The sequence below is a fragment of the Euleptes europaea genome, chromosome 10, assembly GCF_029931775.1.
Source record: "Euleptes europaea isolate rEulEur1 chromosome 10, rEulEur1.hap1, whole genome shotgun sequence".
Classification (NCBI taxonomy): domain Eukaryota; kingdom Metazoa; phylum Chordata; class Lepidosauria; order Squamata; family Sphaerodactylidae; genus Euleptes; species Euleptes europaea.
This window is the reverse complement of record NC_079321.1, coordinates 39750711-39774875: the sequence shown is the minus strand read 5'-3', so window position 1 is coordinate 39774875 and position 24165 is coordinate 39750711. Positions and strand designations below refer to the sequence as shown.

Sequence of the window (24165 nt, the reverse complement as noted above, 5' to 3'; positions counted from 1 at the left end):
TCATGGTAGAGGTGTAAGGGGCTGGCTATGAGAAGAGCCTGGAAGATCATTATCCATGCAGTTGACGATCCATGGTTGCTGAGGAATCATAAGCCTCTCTGATAGATGAGCAGGTGATGGGGTCTTTGTCTGCTTTGCGAAAGCTCTGAAAACAAACATATATTGAATGATCAGGTTCTTCTTGCCAAACATCATTTTCAATATCCAGAATACGTGAGTTATTCTGGTGGCTAAGGGGAAATCAATAGCCTTTCTCATTTATTGTGTAATCTTGAGATATGATCCAGGTAATGTTTATGTTCCACTGGCTGATCATTTCCCTGGTTGAAATCAACGGGATGTGGACTGGACCATGTCATTTGTTTCTCAGAAGCCAAAGACTTTAAAGAGAAGAATTTAAAGTCATCTATTCCTACCATGCTCCAGTTTTATTTTTCTGGAATTTAATATTATGATTTGACACAACACATGACATGCCTCTATATGCCTCGTTGCATTTCTCACTCTCTTCTATATAACATTCCTTACATATTTCTGTTCATGTTGGAAATCATGACCTTGGAACCACAGAGAAGATGACTGAAGGTTTGAGCAGCTGCACACTCTGGAAAAAGCACCTCTTATCCACCCCACGCATCCCATGTCATGCCCTTCAGGCATCCAGAAGGCAAAGAATACTGAAGACATTACCTGGTCTTAAGAAAAGCCAGCAGGACTAATCCCAGGATAAGAATTGTGCAACAGGAATACATAGCAATGTAGATTGTGTCACCTAGGATTTAATTTCCAAAAGGAAAAAAAGAAAAGGAAATAAGATATTACTCAAAGAGAATTTCTTTAGAGGGAAACAACAGCAACATTCCACATATGGCATGATCCAGACAATATTTATTGGTACAGTCAGACCAGTAAAAACTATACAACAATAAACCTCGCTTGAACAATATAAAAAAGCATTTTTTTTTTAAAAAAAGAGATAGTTATGTCACGGTTCATGCTGTTGATGTGACTAGGCTCTTAGAAAAGACCATTTCCTGAGAAATAATATATTATCTTATTCAGCCAGTCACCAAAGCAAGACTCAATGATTTACTTACTTTTAAAAAGCAAGTCTTTTTCTTGAAGTGAGCCAAATAAATTTATAAACAGTGGGTTTCATTTTACCATTTATTTCACATAAAATATCTGCATGTGAATATTTACACACTCTTAAAAACATGTCATAAAGTACAAACATTATGATTCTTATACATGTTCATTTATGCAAGCAATCTTAAACAACCTTAAGCATTTTCTATGTTTCTTTATATTTCTCTACATGAGAGTTCAAACCTTGAACTTGTAACTCCATTTCATTCAGGAATAAAACAGTTACAGAAATCCTGTAAAATATGATTAGTACAATGGAAAAAGACCTGTTATAGTTAAAAGCATCTTAACTCAGAGTACCTGAAATATAAAACATAAGTTGTAGTAAACCAAGTACAACCTTATATTATTTCTAAATCTCTCCAGCTCATGTGATTAGCTTAGGGAGATTTGTAAAGGTTTAAACATAAATTAGGACCTTTATTCATTCTCACGATATGCAAACCTTTTCTGTAAGGACATAGAATTTTCCCAATATTTCTATGTTCTTGCAATATCTTTGATACCAAAGGTCAGAGAATCTCTGATTCCTAATTCATATAAGAGCTGAAGTCTAAAAGCTCTTTAAGTATTTCATGCTAGTTTAGGTTCATGTTCTGTATCAGAGAAAGCTGCTTCATGCCAATCTGAAGTCAGTATCCTGCAAGACTATCAGTCAGTTAGTAACTTGTAGCTATGTGTAGCTTTAATATTCAAGAGTTTTTACTTACAACTCTGAAGTCTCTCTATATGCCAATATTAGAGAGAACCTTGTATGAACCTCTAGTTCAGTGCAAGAGTTAGTAGGAATTCTAAGAGTCTCCATCCTATTCATAGGAAGGAATAGTCTGCAAGCATCCATTTCAGACATCTAGCCTTAGCAAGTCATCCTGAAATGAATCTCCTCCAAAAAGGAGTCTTTTCCAATCTCACAAGAAGTCTTGTGAAATATCACGCAAGATATAAAATAATAGAATGAGCTATGGCCAGACAACCAGTGTTGCCCTCCAATACCTCAATTCTTACATCTCAAGCAAGAGATGAGGAAAGCTAATGGCCAGACAACCAGTGTTGCCCTCCACTAACACTCCTAGGTTTTACATCTTGGAGATGTGGAGAGAGTGAGGTCAGACAGCCGAAGCCGTCCTCCGTCAACCCTCTCAGGTTTCTGCCTGTTTGGCTCTGCCTTATATCCTCTCCAGATCAGTGGTTATCTGATCTAAGATTAGATACTTCTGCACCTCTAGAGCATAGGATAGAGCACCAGCTGTCCTTATCAACTGGAGTACTTCTTTTCTGCATCTATGGAATGGAGGGTTTGTCCTTGACAATGCTTCAATACTGCATCCTTGGCAGGTGTATTCCTCTAGGTCAGCAGCTGGAGAAAAGGCTGTAGGAACCCATTACACTATTACATCATACAGCTCACAGCCTATATTCCACACTTATCTTATCTGACCTTAAGAAGAGCTCTTCTTGCTCCTAAACAAGAAAGACCTTCTAGTTAGTGAACTAAGTTGCACTAGCTTAACTTATACGAGGAAGAGAATCCCTTTACCTCTGATAAGAAGTGCTATTTTCCCATACACATTCAGATGGCATGCAACAATACACAGCTTCATGACCTTGTTGCACACTTTGCAATAATGCAAAGAGTACTGAGAACAAGTATTGAATAGCCTTAAATAGAACATCACAGCATGACATTATTATTTACATTTTCTACATTTGAGATTTATATGGTATTCTATGGGCATGTTCTATGGGCATGTGGCTATTTGTGTCCTAGCCCACGACAGTTATATAAATTTTAAGAACACTTTACATAAAAGTGAATGGAGTAGAAAAAAGTGCAATAAGTACCAATAACATCATTCTAGCAAAAGTCTACGAAGCTTCATAGAGACAGCACAAAATTTGGCAACCTGAGTTGTAACCTGAGGGTTCTCGCATGCTTTTATCTTCAGTTGATTTCAGAACGCAAGATGCTTCGTAGCGCTACTGTAAGCAGAATTAGACCCTTCTAAGTTCACTGAAGTCATGATAGCATTGCAGTGTGGGTCTCTCCCAATGCAATCAAGAGTCATTAATATTGGCTGGATCATGCCTGGTGTTGCAAGGAGCTGCAGAAATACATTCCTCAGAAGATCCCAGTGGCTGCACTTGCACATAGTACCCAAGCTGATGACCTCCTGAATCTGCAAATTACTTTTAAGGCATTTGTAGAGGGTTTTGTTAGCCCTGGGGGTGTGGCAGAGTTATTGGAATGGGGAGAAGGAATTCTCTGATTATTATTCCATTGGGATCCATCAGCAAGCCAGTGTGAGAATTTTTGACAACAGGCACAGTACTTAATGTGGTACTGAAGCATAATAAGCAAGTAATTGGTATAAGTAAGTTGTTGGAGCAGAATTGGTGGGGAAACTCACATTTCAGAACATTAGCTATTACATAAAGTTGGGAATTATATACTTAAAATTCAATGACTAGAAAAATGACTGTTAATGTTTCTTGGCACCACCAGAAGCTATTTCCATTTCCTCTGCACTTGTAAACAATGGCATTTTAGAACTAATTAAAGTCTGTGAGGCCAAGAACATCATCTCAATTCCAACAATTTGGAGAATAATCCATGCCAACTACATAGTTATCATCCTTTTGGATATAATACGAATTTTGAACTGAACAGTGATCTTTGTATAACAGGTAGTTCACATCAATTTTGACAATGTAGGGTCAATATAGAATTCATAAGCTAATATGATACTACTGCCTTTTCCATTGACTGTCTTGTGTGCATGGAATTCCTCTGCACATGAACTTCTCCCATTTTTTTCAGTTGTGGGGAGGGGGGGAAGAAGAGACAGTCAAAAGAATCACAATGGGTAGTTGTGTTAGTCTGTCACTAGCGGTAGAAAAGAGCAAGAGTCCAGCAGCACCTTAAAGACTAACAAAATTTCTGGCAGGGTATGAGCTTTTGTGAGCTGCGGCTCACGAAAACTCATACCCTGCCAGAAATTTTGTTAGTCTTTAAGGTGCTGCTGGATTCTTGATCTTTTCTACAGCTAGTCAAAAGAATGTACACGAGGGTTTCTTTTTTTAAAAAAACTAAAATGTATGGTCTGGCATGGAACTGGAAGGGGACGTGTTCCACATGCTCAGCTGAGCTAACCTGATCTTGAGAATTCAATGGATATAGATGTGCGTACATAATGAGTTGCACCTTCAGCTAAGTTGGATCCTATGACTCGCTTCTGCTTTCTTTAGGGGAGAAAGACTTCCTCCCATAGAGAATGACTATGATGAAGAAAGACCTCTGATGGAGAGACATCTTTCTTTGTTGAAGGAAATCTCTCTGTGTTGGAGGAAGACTTGATGGAAGGGAGTCATAGGATTCAGCCTAGCTGAAAGGTAGGATCCAACCTATACGGTTTTGTTTCAGAAAGATGCGAGTTACACATTTTGCTACAACACATGCAATGCAACATACAATATCCACAAATACCAAAAAATCATCATTAACAGGATACTCATTCATAACCAGTACCACAAGTATCCCAGTAAAACACACAGTTTGAAACGTAATTCCTACCAGTAGCTGAGTTCAAAAATCTGCCTTGTACATTCTGCCTTGTATATCATCAAGACATTGCTAAGCTTTCTATCAATTAAATGGTAATGGAATTAAATGCCTTCTGAAATGAAACATCCTCGCTTGACAAAGGCACAAGATCAATGAAGTAGCCAGGGGGAAGCATTCCAAGATGCCTGACTTGTCATTACAGATGCAGATCTTTTAGAATTTCCCTAGGGAGGATTTAAATGTTTTGCATCTGAAAAATTAGGCATGATATTTTAAAACACAGAAATGGAATTTTAAAACAAACAGGCAATATTGCAAACTGGTAGGCTACATTTCTTGGATTATCCCCCCCCCCCTTTACTGTGTTTAACTTTCCTACTTGTTTGTAGCAGGTTGCCTGAATCTTGCTATCCCTTTTCTTTAGAAATACTCCACTGGTCATTATGTATCACCAGTTCCCCCGCCTTTTTAGTTTCAAACACTTTTTCTGGAAGGAGAATTCCATGTAAGTTCACTTCCAGCGTTCTGAAAATAATTTGGTCCAGTAAATGTTCCATTGTTTTCCATCAAAAAAAGAGGGGATTTTTGCACGGTAATTAGCAGAGCAGTCCAGGCTGAATTGCCCCGGATATTGGAACAAGGAACAATGCAAAACAACAGAGGCGCGTTAGCGATGCATATGCTAATGGCTATGCAAACAGGAACAAAGGAGCAGGCGAGTGGGGGAGTGGAACTTCTCCTTTTGCATCGGGACCGTGAAAAGGCATTTTTAAAGTAGCATTTTTAAAAAGAGCTCTGAGTGAGCATCAAAACTGACCATGCAAAAATGGCCAGAGAATTTAACACACAAATGACCTTAATTGTATATTAAAAAAAATTAAATCAGGCCTACCAACAAACATGGACTTCTTGTGTGTTGCAGAAGGTTTTGTTTCAGGTAGATCAGTAAGTAATGGGTAATTCTCAGCCTTTCTGCCTGCTATCTGACCTGTAAAAAGGAGAGGATACAGGCAGAGTTGTTAGTTGCTAATTCTAATCATTTATTCATTTCTTTACCAGTGAAAGCTCCCCAAGTAGCTTATAGGTGAAATATCACAGAAAAAAATTACAATACAATAAAATATCACCCTAAAAACAGCCATTAAATAACACAAGCATTCTCGACTGTATTGTTAAGAAGAAATCACATTTCTACATTACTTGGGCACACACTGAATTCATAACATTGGATGAGCTGCCGTCCTTTGATTTACCGAGAAGAAAATGTTGTTATGTGACAGGAGGGTCAAATAAGAACAGCTTTTGTTCTATCAATTGGGTTAACGTAATTCTCAAACAGGAAATGGTTTGTGCAGGTTTAGAGGCCTGAAGGAAATAGCAAGTGCTAATGAGATGTGATTGGATTATTATTGCGGTACTCATCATAGAAAGTTGTCCTTTTACGTTTGTCAGTATTAACATTATTAAGTGCTTCCTTCTTTCATATGTCCATTTCCTTCTGTCATGGGTCAGCCTGCTGGGGCTTCCTCAGACGATGAAGACCTTGAAGCTCAAGGCTATGAAAGAGAGCAGCAGCGGCAGGCTGAGCAGCCACAGGCAGAGCAGCCTCAGGCAGACAGGTCTGCAGCCACTCAGCACAGGAGACTCACCTGTGTCAGAGGTGCAGCCACAGGCAGTGCCATCAGAGAGCCCCTCAAAGCTGCTGGAGCAGAGATGCAGGAGTCTCAGGGCACAGCTACATGAGTGAAGAAGGAGTGCGAGACTGCAGGCCCAGGCATGGAATGCTGAGATGGGATAATAAGCAAGATCTGGTTTCCCCCAGGCTTACTCAAGCCATCAAGTAGGCTTGGCTGTTGTGCAAGCAAGTCATCACTAACCTCCCTGTGGATCGGCCTTGTCTCCTTGCTATACTGTGGATTCCTAGTATCCTGACTTCTTGGAATGACCCTGACTCACGCCTTGAACTGCCCTTGTCTGTATTAGTATCTTGGACTCTGCTTGAATTGTGAATGGCCTTGGACTGCTTCCCAGACTACTCTTCAAGCCTCTGGCCCTTGCTCTCTGTCTGCAGCACGACACCTTCTTTGATTTGACACTGCTATTCACAGCACAGCAACACTTTTCTAAGCCCATTGATTTCAATAGAGTTAGAAGGGTGTACCTCTGCTTAGGACTGCATTGTCAGTCTTTTTGGTGGATGTCCTACCTGATAGCATTCTCAAACTCTTATTTTTTTAAGTAAGAAGTTAGTGAAGATCTTTACTCAAAAGGACACTGCACTTCTCGGCCTGTCCTTTTATCTGTAATTATTAGAGCCTCTTCATTTATTACATATTTCTTCAGCAAAGTTAATTCCAGTAGGCAAACACGTCTTCATTCTTGTTTGTAAACTTTTAAATGCTGTAAGTGGAGCAGGCTAATGGGTATACTGAGTTGTAGAACTAAAAACACCTGCTCCTCCACAGCTTTCTTGCAAGTGTTAAGACATATAAGTAGAATCAACAGCTGCATTTACAAATGGTCGACTCTGAGAAGGCAGGAAGCCAGTTTCCCCAAATTGTGACACACAGCTCCAACAACTTCGTCTCCACCCCTTTCCTGAGAGTTACAGCATCCAAACTTGGTGGACCAGAACCATAATGGAGTTAACAACAACAAAAAACAATAATAGGAAACATGGAGTTGGTTTGTATTTTTAAAAGAAAGAATAAGATTTTAACATAGAGAGTGGATAATGGATACCGAAGACTTTTTCTCCCTCTCTCAAAATACCTGAACTCAGGAGTGCGTAATGCAATTGATTGGCAATAGATTCAGAACAGGCAAAATAAAGCAGTTTTCATAAAATAGTTTATCATAGACTCGTCACTAGATGTAGTCATGGCCAGAAGCACAGGATAGCTTTTAAAAGGGTGTTAAAAACATTCATGAAAGATAAGGCTATCAGAAGCTATTAGCCATTAGCTAAACAGAACATCTGTGTTCAGAGGCACTATTACCGATGTATCTAACTCTCAAAATGGTCTCATCTGCAGATACTTAAATCTGTGGAACTGGGCCATATAGAGAAAAGGAACAGCTATCTTCAAACCAAGGGGAACCCGCAGGTTTTCAGAAAAATACAAAATTTTAAAAAGAAAAAATTGGGGGCTTCAAAAAATCCTTAAATTGGAAACACTCAGAGAATGCCATTTCAAGGGCTACCTAGCAAATACATGATGAGACTCAAAGCAGGGGTGGCATGCTGTCAGAGTCCTAAGAATGGCTGTAAAGGGGGCGAGGAAAAGTGTTGTCCTTAGCTTGCCTCAGGATGGTTGCAAAGTTTGGACTCCCTCTCACTGTTTGAAACTGTCTTTTGGCAATCCAATTGCCAACTCCATGTTGAGGAAAACCTAGTGGAGCCAGGGGAGGGCGGGGTTTGAGAGGGGAGGGACCTTAGCAGGGTGCAATGCCAACGAGTCCAGCCTCCAAAGTGGCCATTTTCTCCAGGGAAACTGATCTCTACTGTCTGAAAATCAGTTGCACTAGCGGGAGGTCTTCAGGCTCCACCTGGAGGTTAGCAGCCCTATTTGGCAAGCAAAAAATAACCTGCGGCATTGGGTTGCCGGGACCATAAGTTCCCTCTGAATACTAGTTACTGAGGAGGTGAAGCAACCTAGAAGGCTTTGGCCTCTGTGCCCCTCCTTGTAGGCCTTACAAAGAATGTGGCCATCCACTTTAGGAAACAGGATGCTGGCCTAGATGGAACCACTTGTTTCCGGGCTGTTCTTATATTACACTTACTAAAGCAGGAATGGCTTTGGAGGATATGATGAAACAGCTTGCACGAAGCTTGTTCTGCAGGTGATCTCATGTCACAAGTGCACTCCACAGGACGGAGGATTCCCCACATGTCTACATAAGCTTTTTTGCAGCCATCACTGTCAGAGCAATTAAAATCCTTTGTGTCCAAATATTCCATGCAGGCATTATTTTCAAGGCACGATTGGGAGATACCGTTTAAACACTCGGATGTAAACGCTTTGTATTTCTTCCTGTAGAAACATAAAAGAGGACCATTTTCTCTGCTGTTCCTGATTGCTGAAAAATGCAGCAAAAATGGAAAGTTAGATTAGCAAACAGGTTTTTAAGAACATAGGAAATGGGGTGGGAACATAACTTGGCCATGATTCAGCCAACATGGCGAACAGGGACGTTTTAGCCTGGGACTTAAAGGTTAACATGATAGGTGCTGGGTGGGCTCCAAGGAGGAGGGTATGCCACTAATGGGATGCCAATACTGATAAAGCCCTGTCTCTGGTTGCTACTTGCCTACCCTCCACTGGTTGGGACTCAGAGAGTTCGGATGAAGATCTAAATGAATACAAGAGAAGACAGTCTTTCTGATATCCTGACACCATGCCTTTTAGTGCTTTAAAGGTGAGCACCATTGCCTTGAATTGTTTCCAGTAACAGGCAGCCAATACAGAACTTTCAGCACACAGGAGACACAATCCCTGTAGTAATGTGGTTTCCATAGTTTAGACTAGCTGAAGCTTGGAGTAGTTAAAAGTAGCCCCATGTAAAGCACATTATAAAAATCTAACTTGGATGTGAATAGAGGGCATAAATCACAGCCCTTATACAAGATCTGGTGAAGCACAGTCAAATTTTGGAAATAGGTTAAAAATCCCTTGCAAACAGAAAATCAACACAACAAGCAAAGAGAGGGGGTAGAACCTTTTCTCTCTGCTTGCTAGTTTTCTGTTTGCACGGAGACTGTTATGTGAAGAAACATGCAAAGCTGGAATCTCCCACCTGCAGTCTGAGGGGATGTGGTCCCTTCTACACCCTCTTTTCTCAGTTACCTCATTCTCCTGCATGCCAAAGCAGACCTCAGGTCTCTGGAGAAGTTGATGCTTACCGTTCCCTTTCATAAAGCAGGTCCCTATTAGCTCGCTTGCGAGATTTATTTGCCACACAGTTAAGTATGCAATTTAAACGTTTCACATACACAACAGAAACTCATCTTGAGCTTCCAAGGAGGGTTCGGATGAAGGCCACCATAAGGCAAGGCAGGGTATAAATGTTTTAATAAATAAATAAATCACAGGGGAAATATTTTAAAAAGAAAAGATGAAATGGTTTTTGATTATTGCATACTGTTTGGAAAGCAACAGATTTTGTGGATTTAAGGAACATTTTGAAATGCCAAGGAAATATATGCAATCACCCAGGATGTTTTTTGACTAACTGCACATGTACAAAAGTGTTGCTTTACTTACTGGCAGAGACTGTGGCCTTGGCATGTTTGAAACATGCTGAGACATGAAGGAGCTCGAGCTAAGTCAGTGCACAGTTTGCCATGAAGCAGTTCTTGGGAGTGAAGACATTTCTCATCCAACTCTTCGCAGTCACAAAACGTCAACTTCTGGGCAACATTCAACGGCATATTTCGGTAGAAGTTCCCTAGTGCTCTTTTGCATTGATTCACGTGGCATGGAGTTCCACTTGCTTGGCAATTGAGAAGGTAGTTAGAGAACTGCCTGTTACAGACTGTGTCACTAAGACATTCTGCTTGTACGTGGAGGCAGGAGTGCTGTGGTTTGTATTCTAACAACAACAACAACAAAATGATCACAAAGATGTCTTAGAAAAAGGAAAAAAACTGGAAAAGGAGGAGCAGGCTGGCGAGGAGGACAGCCAACATGGTATAGTGGTTAAGCACGGTGGTTTGGAGCAATGGACTCTAATCTGGAGAGCCGGGTTTGATTCCCCACTCCTCCACATGAGCGGCGGACAAGAACCTGGTGAACTGAGTTGGTTTCCCCACTCCTACACATGAAGCCAGCTGGGTGACCTTGGGATAGTCACAACTCTTAGAGCTCTCTCATCCCCATCTACCTCACAGGGTGTCTGTTGTGGGGGTGGGGTGGGGAGGGAAGGTGTTTGTAAGCCGGTTTGATTCTTCCTTAAGTGGTAGAGAAAGTCGGCATATAAAAAACCAACTCTTCTTGTTTTCTGACTCTGACACTGGGGCCAGTTCAGTCTACAACATGCAACCAGTTATTATTTGCAGGCACACAGCAGTCATTCTCTCATAGTTTGGCATGCAGGGAGAGGCATTCCTCTATAGTTAGTCAAGGGGTACAAATATAATTTGTTAAGAACAGGATATGGACTGAAGGTAGAAAGCGGAGCTGAACACACGAGCTGGAGGGTGTAGACATCTTGCTCCCTTTCTGCTGTCAATGCTACTTGGAGAATATTCATGAAAATCCCCTTCTCAGGGCGATTCAACATCAGAACACCTCCAAATCAGCAAGGGCAGCATGGGAGAAGATATGCAGCCCCCTTGCCTATGTCACTGCAGTGCAAGGTGGGCTCCAAGGAGAGCTGGAGAAGTGCTGCCTCTGAATCCTGCCTTGCTCCAAGTAGGGCTGGCACAGAAAAAAGGTGCAAGATGCCTCGAGGTGCCCAACCACTGTTCGGTAACTGCTTAGGCGCAGACAGAGGCTCAGGAATCTCCTAGGCTGCTTTGCATCCTGGTGTCAGGTTCCCAAATTTTGACATATCAAATGTTGCCAAAATTGGATGAAAGCTCAAAATGCACTGAAGCTAATAAGTAGACTTCTAACCTTCCCTGCTTGCAGCATTGAAATTTCTTGCCGTATTTTTCAGACTAGCACAGTCCAGATATTTAACCTTTGTATTAACTTATGAAACCCTCATTTATAATAAAATAAAGGTGATTTGGGATGCGAAGAGAATGAACTTCCAACATATGTCAAATGAATTTAAAATCTAATGAGTTGCTATTTTTTTGGCACAATTTGTTTAACCCAGGCCGATGATTTATAGTTTTGTATGGTATTTGTTTTGTATGGGTATTTTCTTTAATGAAAAGCTCCATTTTAATACGAAGCCACATTAGTGTCAGAACACAGAGATGTCACGCAAAATTGCTGCACAACGGAAATGAACATAAGAAAGGCCCTGCTGGATCAGACCAAGGCCCATCGCAGTCTGTTCACACAGTGGCCAACCAGGTGCCTCTAGGAAGGCCACAAACAAGACGACTGCAGCAGCCCCATCCTGCCTGTGTCCCACCGCACCCAAAATAATAGGCATCTAGGTATCCTCTGATACTAGAGAGTACAGGTATGCAGCATGACTAGTATCCATTCTAACTAATAGCCATGAATACCTCTCTCCTCCATGAATATGTCCACTCCCCTCTTAAAGCCCTCCAAGCTGGCAGCCATCACCACATCCTGGGGCAGGGAGTTCCACAATTTAACTATGTGTTGTGTGAAAAAATATTTCCTTTTATCTGTTTTGAATCTCTCGCCCTCCAGCTTTAGCAGATGACCCCATGTTCTAGTATTATGGGAGAGGGAGAAAAACCTCTCCCTGTCCACTCTCTCCAAACCATGCATAATTTTATAGACCTCTATCAGGTCTCCCCTCAGCCGCCTTTTTTCCAAGCTAAACATCCCTAAATGGTTAGGGAAAAAATGTGGAGAAGGCATAGACTGCTTACAGCTGGGGAAGATTCACTGATACAACCTATTATTCTTTGGACACCACAAAATCCACACCCTTTGTGTAGCTCTGTGCACAGAATACACTGCAATTGTTAGTGGTATCATTTGGTCCACTTGCAGGTTTCTTCTGAAGCTGCATTGGTTCAAGCACCTACATGTATCTACAGTATCACAATGCTATCCTAATACAGAGTTAGATATGTTTGGGCTTAGCATGGGTTTAGCGAGACTTACGACTGCACAGAACAGAGCTGCTGGATATTAATTGTGATCTGTCTGGGCATCACAACCTGGAAACCCATACACAAAATGAACAACCTTCGGGGGGGGGGGGGTAACATTGACACTTACCAGCATTAGAAAGAGTGGACAACTTCCACTCTGCTTCTGTGTTTCTATGATCTGCAATAAAAAAATGTATGCAGAAATGTTAAATTATTTATGTATTTCAAGGACTTCTGACCCGCCTCTCCAAAATCAGCTCAAGGTGTTTAACAGCAAGAATAAAATCAATGAGAAAGCAAGAATTAAATTGGCAATAAAAGTTAAATAATAAAACTAACACAATAAAACCAGTAGTAAAATCATCTACCCCTGCATATCAAACCAGCAAACAGCTTGTATCCATTGTAATATATAGATAAGCCCCTAGATTCCTTTGCAAACTGAACAAGTGTGAGTATGCAATTTGCATTTTATTGAAATAAAAACACATGGAATTAAAGTAACATCTAGAAAGACCCTCAGTTATTTGTAACCTGTCTTGAGTTGCATAATTTTAATGTGAAGTATTTTAATACATAAAAAGAAATAAAAGCAGGCCCAGTAACACAAGACTCTTTGAAGGCATCTACCTTTCCATGCTCACGTATAAGAAGGGGGTGAAAAATGTGAGCTCTAGACATATGTCGGTGGTTTCAGTCTACCCCCAGATCTGCTCTTTCTCTCTCTGTCAGTCTACCCCTAGATCTGTTCTGGAATGAGCCTTAATGGAGGATAGAGGTGGTTGGAAGCAGTGGTGGTGGCCGCACCATTTCCCTCTTAGGAGAATCAAGTCAGCTCCCAAGTCTACCGACCAAGGCAAGAGAAACTCTTGATAAGTACATGAAGATGTTATCTGTTAAGAAATTGATTATTATCCTTGAGTGTCATCAGTGTTGCAAGTGACAAAGGTACCTCTATTTGCTTTGGCTCTCCCCAGTTTGCTGCCATGCCCTCCACCCACCCAATCCCACCAATTGTCACATATAACCAATTTAATTGTAAATTTGAATGTTGGACTCTCTGAGATCAATTTGGCTGCTTATCAAATATGACTACAACCCTATACACAGGGACAGTTGCAATGAAATGTGGACAGGATCAGGTGGATCCTCTCACCAAAAGCAATGAACCCAACTAAGTTCAATATACTTTTGAAAGATTGTGTTAGATACATGACGATTCGTTTATTTATTTATTTCATCAATCTTATAACCCACCCTCCCTGGCGACAGCCAGGCTCAGGGCATCTCACGTAGTAATAAATAGATCATAAAAATTCATAAACTTATAAAACAATAAATTAAAAACAGTCCTATCAAAGATAATAAAAATTACATATCTCCAATGGTGCTAGGGTTGCCAGGTCCCTCTTTGCCTCCAGCGGGAGGTTTTTTGGGTAGAGCCTGAGGAGAGCGGGGTTTGGGGAGAGGAGGGACTTCAATGCCACAGAGTCCAATTGCCAAAGAGGCCATTTAATCCAGGTGAACTGATCGCTATCGGCTGGAGATCCATTGTAATAACAGAAGATCTCCAGCTAGTACCTGGAGGTTATACAAATAACGCACTCTACTGTTACCACCACCTACTTCCCCGTTGTCCGAAGAACATGAAATTGACTAGAACGCAACTATATGCTTCACATGAACTTTTGCATATTTATTAGTATTAAGTTCATTGTTTCTACTAATTTGCTTTGTAACCTCGGTTGCTTAGCTTTGCTTGTTTATCTTGTTACACTCGTGTAATACATTGATTGCACTTTGATATTTTTGCTTGTTTACTTTTGCCTACTACTGTCTTATTTGACCAGTACCTGGAGGTTGGCAACCCTAAACGGTGCATTTAGTTGTGCTATAGGCCACAGCAGGGACAGCAGTAGTTCACGTAAGATGCAGAGCCTGCAGATGGAATGAAAGCATTCAGGCAGAGTGGTGTAGGGTAGGGAAGCCAGCACTGATACAGGAAACCGTAGCTGGCCTCAACCATAGGCATGGTGCAATTGTTCTGTCTTACAGGCCCTGCGGAACTCCATAAGGTCCCGCAGGGCCCTGGTCTCATTAGAGAGACTCACCAGGCAGGGGCCAGGGCAGAAAAAGCCCTGGTCTGGGCTAGCCGGACACTCTTTGGACCAGGGGCCACCAATAACTTAGTGCTTGATGATCTTAACATTCTCTGGGGAGCATACCAGGAGAGGCAGTCTCGCAGATACGAGGAACCATGGAATTTAAAAGTCATGACATGCATGACAGATGATGGCATAAAAAGGAGCTAGACAATTTCATGGACTCTAGGTAATTTCAGCCCTGACCTGGATGGCCCAGACTATCCTGATCTCATCAGATCTTAGATGCTAAGCAGGGTCAGCCCTGGTTAATACTTTGATGGGTGACCACCAAGGTAGTTCAGATTGCTATATATAGGCAGACCATGGCAAACCACCTATGTTTGTCTCTTGCTTTAAAAACCCTATGCCACAAATTGGCTGTGACTTAGGGTTGCCAAGTCTCTCTTCACCACCGACGGGAGGTTTTTTGGGGAGGAGCCTAAGGAGGGCGGGGTTTGGGGAGGGGAAGGACTTCAATGCCATAGAGTCCAATTGCCAAAGTGGCCATTTTCTCCAGGTGAACTGATCTCTATCAGCTAGAGATCAGTCGTAATAGCAGGAGACCTCCAGCTACTATTTGGAGGTTGGCATCCCTACTGTGACTTCGTGGCACTTTTCACCACCACCAGGTAATTTCAATGGCTATTGGTTGTGACGGCAAAATACAAACTCCACTGCTTCTGAAATATCACATGGTAGGGATCAACAGCAGGGAATCCTTTTCTTTCTGAGCCCTTCTTGCAGGCCTTCTGGGGCCATTTGCTTGGCCACCAGTGTGGGAAACAAGATACTGCACTAAATAGATCTTTGATCTGATTTGGCTTCTCTGTATTTTTGGGAAGTGACTTTGGCCCCTTTCAAACTGCCCTTATAATCTGTTTGAGCAGTCGGTTGCTAATGGATTTTTTTTTGTAATTTCAGACACAACCATTTTGGCTCCCAGCTGCTAATGGATTTTTAAAAATCTTTTCAGACAAAGCTGCTTGCCTTTTGTTGGCATCCTGGGGCTTAGATATTTTTTATGAAAACTGCTTTCTCCCATTTTCAGTTCTTCCTTGCACTTCTGAATCGCCCCAGTGTGCTGTTTGAACTGTCTGGAGCGCTTCCCAAAGAACCAGTAATTTTTCCCGCCTTTTTCAGCACCATATTCTTTTTCAATAGCTACAGGCATGCCAATGGTGCTGCTATAGCACTAAAGCATTATTGCTCAAACAGTAGAACATTTTTTTAAAAACTGAAAAAGGACACAGCACAGATAAAGGCAGGGGGAAATAGTGGCACTGTTTGAAACAGCCAGAGTGCTTCAAAGCGCTTTAGAGACGGCTCGTAGACTGCAACAAGCTGTATGAAGCACCCCTCCCTTTATCACTTTACTTGGATTCAGGCTAACAACGAATGACTTTTGGTTTAGAATGGTAATCTGAAAGAGGCCTCTGTGTAACTGTGAGCTCCATCCTCCCTTTGGTACAAGGTATAACAGCAACCCTAATATAATTTGTATTATCATTAACACTGGGACCAAAAAAGAAACAAGCTGAGAGTGCTTGGCGTTTCACAATGACTGGATCTCTGATTCAAGCCAGAGACTGAAGGGGATCCAGCCACTGCTGTCCTTTGAAAAATGATAGGGTGATGGAAGAGATTTTTCTATGAACAGAGAGCAATACCACTGCTCTGTGTTGAGAAACTTTAGTAGCCAAGAACACTTGGGGGGTGGGGGGAGGAAGGAGATCCTTGGATGGGAAAGTGTTGTTTAACAAATAGGCTGTTGTTTAACATATATGACTGTTGATCATTTACCTATATCAAAGCTTGGAGGTCTCTCAATTGCATAGGTGTCCTTATTAAAGGATGAGGCTTGATATTCTGGTGTTTGCTGTAAGCACGAGTTATTAAAGATATTTTTCCATATGCCAGTGCATCTTTCACGCCTCGGTTCTGGACACTTGCAGTCCCCCAGGATGGTTTTCTTTAGCTCCTGCCAGGCTTTAAAGCATTGGTGTCCCTCTGTTTGGCAGTTACATGCGGATTCCTTGGCTCTGCACTTCTTCTGAAAATGTCTGTACAGCAAGAAGCAGGTATTGTTTTCCTGGCAGATTTCCTTAGCAGTAATGCAGTCCTTTTCAGATAGGCCCGGGTGTGCAATCTCTTTCCATTTTGTCAGCTGCGGGAATTTAATCTGAATATCTGGGGCTGATGAAGGAGCTGGCTGCCCTGTAGAAAGAAATGTTAACCGCATAACAAGCAGGAGTGAAGGTACAGGGAAGAACGGGTTTCAAATTCTTACTTTGAACTGGGCCCTTCAAAAATGGGAGGCTGAGATTTGGGCATGCACCTGTCCAGTGTGCCAGTGGAAACCCTGAGGGACTCAGGTTAGATGCTACATTACACGCAGATGTGTGCCCCCCCCCTTTTCCACAAGGCAACACATTTTCTCTATTGACTTGCGTGCACCAACGTACAAAAGCAGAAAAAGTAATCAAACATTCAGGAACGGACATGGTTTTACTGAAGGCAACTTAAAACTTTTTTTTCCCCACTCCAGGTAGTAGCTTCAGCAACAATATCTTTATTTGCTCAAAATGGCAAGCAAATATTTCTGAACAATGGTGAGTATCTCTGGTTTATGGCCTTTATGTCATATATCCCCAGATGGATTCCGTCAGTTACTCAGATGACATCAGGATTACATCCCGGTGGGATGTGGCAAGAAGTTAACAGGAAATGAAACCAGTAGAAATGGGGACAAAATTGACACACTAAACTATTGACAAACAATTAATAACAGTTAACAAAATCAAATCAAGTTTTTTTAATTGAAAATGAAAGTGATGCATTATAAATACTCCTGGGCAGAGTATTTGTTCATATTACTTAGGCTGTTACCACACTAGGTATTCCCAGCGATGTATGAAGAGTTTGAAACTGTTATTAAAAAATACTGTTCGCACTTTGTTTGGCCCCTTTAGCTGTGAAGACGTCTTCCAACCATTTTTTAGCCATGGCATCCAAAATACCTTTTAAAGTGATGTTTTTTATAACATTTCCAAACTCTTAATACATCGCTGGAAATACCTAGTGCGGTAACAGCCTTACTTGTACCTTTCTGAACCAAACAAGTTTTATTTAATTATTTATTTACATTCTTTTGTAGTCTGCCTTTCTCCCTGAGACCCAAGGTTGCCTGCTTATAAAGGCCCTGGAATCTCTATTAGAGATGGATCCATAAAAACAGATAATCCTATTTCACTCATGAACTTCTTAAGGCCCATTGTTTCGGGAGGTGTGGAACACATATTCAATGCCATAATTACAATCCAGGAATTTGTACCATGGATGGAAATCATGAGTTACCTTGATTGCCGAAACATTCTTTGTCAAGCGACATTTGGATATCGCAGCCATCTTTTGTGCAATTGCAGTCTTTAAATTCTGGTAATTCGGAAACCAAGAACTTGATGACTGCATAACAGGTCTCTGATTCCTGCACTGCACAGCTGTTATCTGGATTTCACAGTTTAAAAAACACAGTAATTGTTAATATGAACATATGAAGCTACCTTACACATCAACCCACTGAGCTCAGTATTGCCAAATGACTGGCAGCAATTTTCTAGGCTCTTAGGGCAAGGAAGGTCTTTTTCGGCCCTGTTACCTAGAACATATAACTGGAGATGCTGGGGATAGAACCTCAGACATTCTCCATGCAAGGTCTGTGTCCTATTACTGAGAAACAGAACTTCCCACTTGCTTACTCAGAATTAGAGTTGTGTATTATTATTATTCTGTCTTTTTCACATTTGGGTTTAATAGACCCGAATTTTTTCATAAAATCTGAAAAAAGCTGAATCCCCATACCAATATGGGGTGTGTTTGTTTTCATTTGCTTTTTTCAAAAATAAAATATTTTGGGCCTTTTAAACACCATGGGAAACCTTTGTGGGGTTTATTAAGGTTGACCCACCAAATTTGCAGGATAGGTTCAGATGACTCTTCTTAGAAGAGCCCACAATTCTGAGTAAAGAAGCTGTCTGTCCTGAATCTATTGCCCACCAGCTTCATTGGGTGCTCCCAAGTTCTAATATTAAAGGAGAGAGAGAAATTCTCTCTATCCATTCATTGCACTCCATGTATAATTTTGTAAACCTCTATCATGTCCTCCCTTAGCTGCTTCTTTCTAAGCTTCAAGCTTAATAACGTTAATAACAGTAATAACATTGATCCTAGACCTTTACCATCCTTGCATATTAAAAGTATTCAGAGACCCCTGCTGATATCCTAGATAGTTCAGAATCAGATACCTGCTCTGTCTTTCTGGCCTTATGTAACAGATGGAGGGTGGTGGATAGGAGAAAGAGCTGCAGGGATTCAGAATTCAATAATGTATTAAGACACAAAACACACAAGGCTGTAATATGCTCTGTTCACGGTTAGGCCAGGCACTAAGTGGAATAGGCCTGTTTTATGAGAATCATGAGGTTTATTCATAGTGTTGATTCAGCTGCTCGGCTAAAATGCCAGGAATTCAGTCATGCCAGGGTAGTACTTTTATAATGTATGACTGTCCCTTTTATTGTTGGGTAGGGGAACATTTGGTAAAACGGACTCACTCAACTAGAAGGTATGAGATGTTCTTTCTGTTTCTCAATCTATGTATGCTATATGTTTGTGGATTTACCATGGATTTGTATTAACTGCAAAGTGGTTACATACCTTTGACTAAATGGATGTGATTGACACATTTTGGTTTATAATCAGTTCCCAAAAAGAACGTTGGTAGTTGTTTCAAGCAGTGCCATTTTTAACATAAAGGGCAGGATCCACTGGAAGCATTCACAGAAGGGGTTGACAGATTGGATCTTTCCCCGCATTCCCATTCACCAAGCAGCCTGTCATTTGTCCCAAAGTTCTTCTTTGAATTTTGGGAGAGGCTGCGAAGCAAAAATGCACAACAGGGTGCTGCGACAATGATAGGGTATTGGGCAAAATTGCCTCTTTCTCCACAATCAGCAGAAGGTGGTTTTACTTGATTACCCATTGTCACTGGGGCCTTTTCTCCCATGGTTCATTTTGTATCTCAAGTTCTCCAGTTGCTCAGAAAGGAGTTTTGGGACAAACAGCAGACTGCTGGGGGAAGACAGGGAAAGATCAGCTCCACCAATAACTTCCATGTATTCTTCTGGAGGCTCCAGCTCATAGTCCTGATGAAAATTATTCAGTGGGAGAGCCAGCGTGGCATAGTGGTTAAGAGGTGCAGACTCTGGATAACCGGGTTCGATTCCCCACTCCTCCACATGATGCCTGCTGGGTGACCTTGGGCCAGTCACAGTTCTCTGAGAACTCGCTCAGCCCTATGGGGAGGCAGGCAATGGCAAACCACCACCAAATGTCTCTTGCCTTGAAAACCCTACAGGGTCATCATAAAGTCAGCTGTGACTTGACGGTACACACACACAAATTAATCAATGCCCCATTACCTTATGGGAAGATGTACCTTATCTGAAGACTTAAAAGCCACTTCTGTAAAATACATAGGAACAGAACCTCAGGGTCTAATCCTAATGGCACTTGATTTTTTTTGCTTTTTTAATTTGCTTCGTTGTTTTCATTTATGACAAGGAAAGTATATGTTATGGCCTTATGATGGGTTGGATCCAATGACTACTTTCTGCTACCTTCCTCTGACAGAGAAAGTCTTCCTCCAACAGATTTCCTTCTTTAGAGGAAGTCTTTTGCCATGAGAAGAACACTTAGTGGAAGGGAGCCATTGGTTCCACCTAATCATTGGATACAGCCTATTATCATGAAAATCTTGGTTTCAGTGTATTACAAATGAAGACCAGTGCTTCTACAAAACAATGTTGGACTCCACAGATTTCCTGTAACTATACATAATACATTAGTTTCATAATTACAGCCAGTTCCCATACACTAAAGCATTATCTGATGGAAAGGAAATCCCTTTCCCACTAAAAAGAGATCATGATTTTCACTGAAATGAGTATATTCATCTCGAGTTGAAGTAACTCCTCCTGCCATGCCCTCCAAATATCCTAGCCAAACATAAAGGAATGCAGCAGAATATTTTTACTAATCATTTGTCAATATTTTTCAGAGAAGTTACCCAAATAATTTACATTTGACTGAGTTCCAAACAAAATGTAGATAATCTCCTCCAGGGGCTCAACAGTCCTAACAATGGTCAGAATTTAAATTACAAATCCATTTCAACTGAAAAAGGTTTCTAAAACATTTTCCTTTAGAGTAATGCTAATAGCACTTTAGATTTCACTGGGATTTAGGAGTAAGAATATTTACAATCAAGTAGAAGGAGGAGGAAATCCAGAGAGACTAAAAGAAAGGGGGTTTATTGGTGAGATGTTAGAATAGCAAAACCCACATAAGTATTGAATAGCAGCATTTGTGTTTACAAGCTCTAGAATTGAATCACTTACATGTAACATCATCAGCTGTCTTCCAACATTATTCGAAGTCTACCTGTATACCTTTCTTTCCTACTTTTTAGGATTTTTTTCAGACTTTTTAGGATTTTTTAAAATCACAAATAGTACTTAACAAGTATTTTCTTGCTCCATACCTTCTCGTATCTTTGGAGTTACACTTGCTCTTTTTGGAATGAACAAAATAAGGACTATTCCTCAACCTCTTAGCAAAGGTTCCAGGATTTCTACATCTTGCCCCCAATGCCAGTCCATGACAACTGGACCTTTGAGCCTTGAGTCTGCCTTGCCACTTCCTTTCTTGCCATCTCAAGCTTCCTAACCAGGATCACCTCTGTCCTTTCCAAGATTCAATTTCAGCTTGTTCCTCCCCCTATCAGTTGATCACAGCTTCAAAGCACTGTCCAAGGATATCCACAGCAACTGCTTGAGGCTTGGATAAGTTAATATAACACTTGTCATCTACCACATACTGGTAACAACCAACCCCCAAAGCTATGGAAGATCTCACTTAGTAGTTATCACATCAGTGTCGGAGCACAGGCCAAAGAATGGATGTTGAGAGGAACTTCACAATTTGGGACCCAAACAGCTGAATCAGAATCTCCAATGAAAACCCTTGGTGTCCTGAAGCCAACAAAGCACCATCCACATAAGCTCCACCATTTCCAAATATCCCAGCAGAACAGTCTACAGTGTTAAATGCTGCTGAGAATTGCTATTGCAAACCTCCCCAAGAACTGAAGATGTTTCATCCCCCCAAGCTGGGTTTGATGCCAGATTGAAATGGCTGAAGGGAAATGGTTTCAATGAAAGGAGAAATTAATAATATTGGCTACAGATCATCCTGCATCCTCCCACTCCACTAAGCAAAGTTTGAAGCCTTCTTCCAACCTAAGGAGCCTTTCTTCAACTGAAGTGACTCTTCTGTTGGAGGAACAGCCTCTTAAATCAGAGGAAGGAATATTTCAGCCTCAAGCAGGATGCCACCCAATGTTATTTTCTCTTGACAACATATTATCCCAATTTCCTGTCTCCCTCAGTCAGGGGGTTCAATCCAAAACAACTGATACACATCTGATGTATCGTATTAAAGTGCTTAGAGCTGCTTAGCTTGGAAAGAAGGCAATTAAGGGGAGACTTGATAGAGGTCCATAAAATTATGCATGGTATGGAGAAAGTGGACAGGGAGACGCTTTTCTCCCTCTCATAATACTAGAACACGGGGTCATCTGCTGAAGGTGGAGGGTGAGAGATTCAAAACAGATAAAATGAAGTATTTCTTCACACAACACATAGTTAAATTGTGGAACTCCCTGCCCCAGGATGTGTTGATGGCTGCCAACTTGGAGGGCTTTAAAAGGGGAGTAGACATGTTCATGGAGGATCTTAGCTTGCGAAGGCCCGTCCCGTAGGCCCCGCCTCTTGGCCCAGCGTCCTGGCCGGCTCTCACCCGCAGGTGCTTCCTTAGCCTCAGAACGGGAGTGGAGGAAGGGCATCCCCTCCTCTATTCCCTAGGCTGGTCCCAGCTTCAGAGCCAATGCTCCCCAGCAGCCAGCCTCCTCCTCGGCCTCCGCGCTCCTGCGGGCTTATATGGGCCAGGCCCCCCATGGCTCTGCCCCCTCCCGAGCCCTTCCAGGGCTCCAAAAGGCCTCCCTGGTGGCGTCTGTGCCCCTCCCTCTATCTCAGCTGAGCTGCAACTGCGGCTCAGCTGTTCGTCGGCTCCCTCCGCCCCGCCTCCCCAGCTGGCACACGCCCTCTTCCGACGGGTGAGGCTGTGGTCGAGCGGGTTGCCGCAGCGCGGTTCCCTCCGGCGGCGTCTCTTGCGCCCCGCCACCTCTGGGTGGTGTTGCCGCAGCGCCTGTCTCCACCCTTCCCGGCCGTGACGCCGGGTCCTCCCGGGCTGCCCCAGCTTGTGGAGCAGTCGGCTTCGTCCCCTCGGCTGGGGGCTGCTGGGGTTCCTGCCTGGTAAGTGGCCTGTCGGGCAGTCCCGCCGTCGGGGCTTGCCTGAGTGTGGGACACAGCTACTAATAAAAATGGATGCTAGTCATGATGCATAACTATTCTCTCCAGGATCAGAGGAGCATGCCTAATATATTAGGTACTGTGGAACACCGGCAGGATAATGCTGCTGCAGTTGTCTTGTTTGTGGCCTTCCTAGAGGCACCTGGTTGGCCACTGTGTGAACAGACTGCTGGACTTGATGGGCCTTGGTCTGATCCAGCAGGGCTTTTCTTATGTTCTTATGATGTGGATGTGTCTGACACCTTTAACCTGTCTTCCTAGTTTGATCAGATAAGAGGGATATTCACAGAAAAGAACCTTTTCTTTTATATACTGTGAGCCACAGTATATCAACGAAATGGATTCTTTAGGGGTCAGGGATCTAGAATCAACAGAGCATGAGGAGGGAGCTGGACAAGTCTCCTGATGCAATGGAGGCAGATTTTAAACACCTACTTAGCCACCAGCATCTACGATGGGCTCTGCTTGATTTGTCATGCATTTTCCACTAATGATACAACTGCAGCCTTCCATACCTTTTAAAGTCCCACCTGTGCTTCCAGCTAAATGCTGACGAGTCTTTACTTTAATTCTAATCCCCCTTACTAGACCACCAGAGAAAAGTGTATGTCTGCTCACATAAAGAAATACATGGCTTTTCATAGCTACCTGGAATGCTACAAAAACTTTCAATAGGTTTCCAGATACTTTCACATTCAGGGATTGTGTTACATTTCTCTCTCAAGTGTTGACACCTTGATGTCTGGAAAGTAGATGCCGTCATGGAATATAGCACCAGCACTACAGAAAACATAGAACAATGATACAGGTTAAGAGTTGGTTATGGTGTTTTCTTGTTATAAACTAACAAAAAATATGTTATATCAACTTATTTATTTCATACCCCATCTTTCTCCCCAAAGGGGACCCAAAGCAGCTCACATCATTCTCCTCTCCTTTATTTTATCCTCACAGCAGCCCTGAGATAGGCTAGGCTGAGAGTGTGTGACTGGGCCAAGGCCACCCAGCAAGTTTCCATGGCAGAGTGGGCATTCGAGCCTGGGTCTCCCAGATCTTACTGCGACACTCTAACCA

At 42.1% G+C, this 24165-nt stretch overlaps 1 protein-coding gene across 1 annotated transcript; it reads right to left on the bottom strand.

Annotated features, from left to right (window-relative positions):
• GFRAL (GDNF family receptor alpha like) lies at window positions 1-23854 on the bottom strand. Its single transcript, XM_056856169.1, has 9 exons — window positions 23740-23854; window positions 17960-18109; window positions 16712-16819; window positions 12589-12654; window positions 9976-10303; window positions 8495-8745; window positions 5604-5699; window positions 691-772; window positions 1-145 (listed from the first exon to the last, which is right to left on the bottom strand). The coding sequence occupies exons 1-9, from the start codon at window positions 23852-23854 to the stop codon at window positions 1-3; spliced, it is 1341 nt and encodes a 446-aa protein (XP_056712147.1).
• Between the last annotated feature and the right edge of the window lie 311 nt (window positions 23855-24165).

Coding starts and splice junctions, on each gene's coding strand:
- GFRAL (XM_056856169.1), bottom strand. CDS start 23,854: ATGACGGCATCTACTTTCCAGACATCAAGGTGTCAACACTTGAGAGAG. Junction 18,110..23,739: donor AAGTTTTTGTAGCATTCCAG/GTAGCTATGAAA, acceptor TGTGAAATCCAG/ATAACAGCTGTGCAGTGCAG. Junction 12,655..16,711: donor TGAAAAGGACTGCATTACTG/CTAAGGAAATCT, acceptor ATTTCTGCATAC/ATTTTTTTATTGCAGATCAT.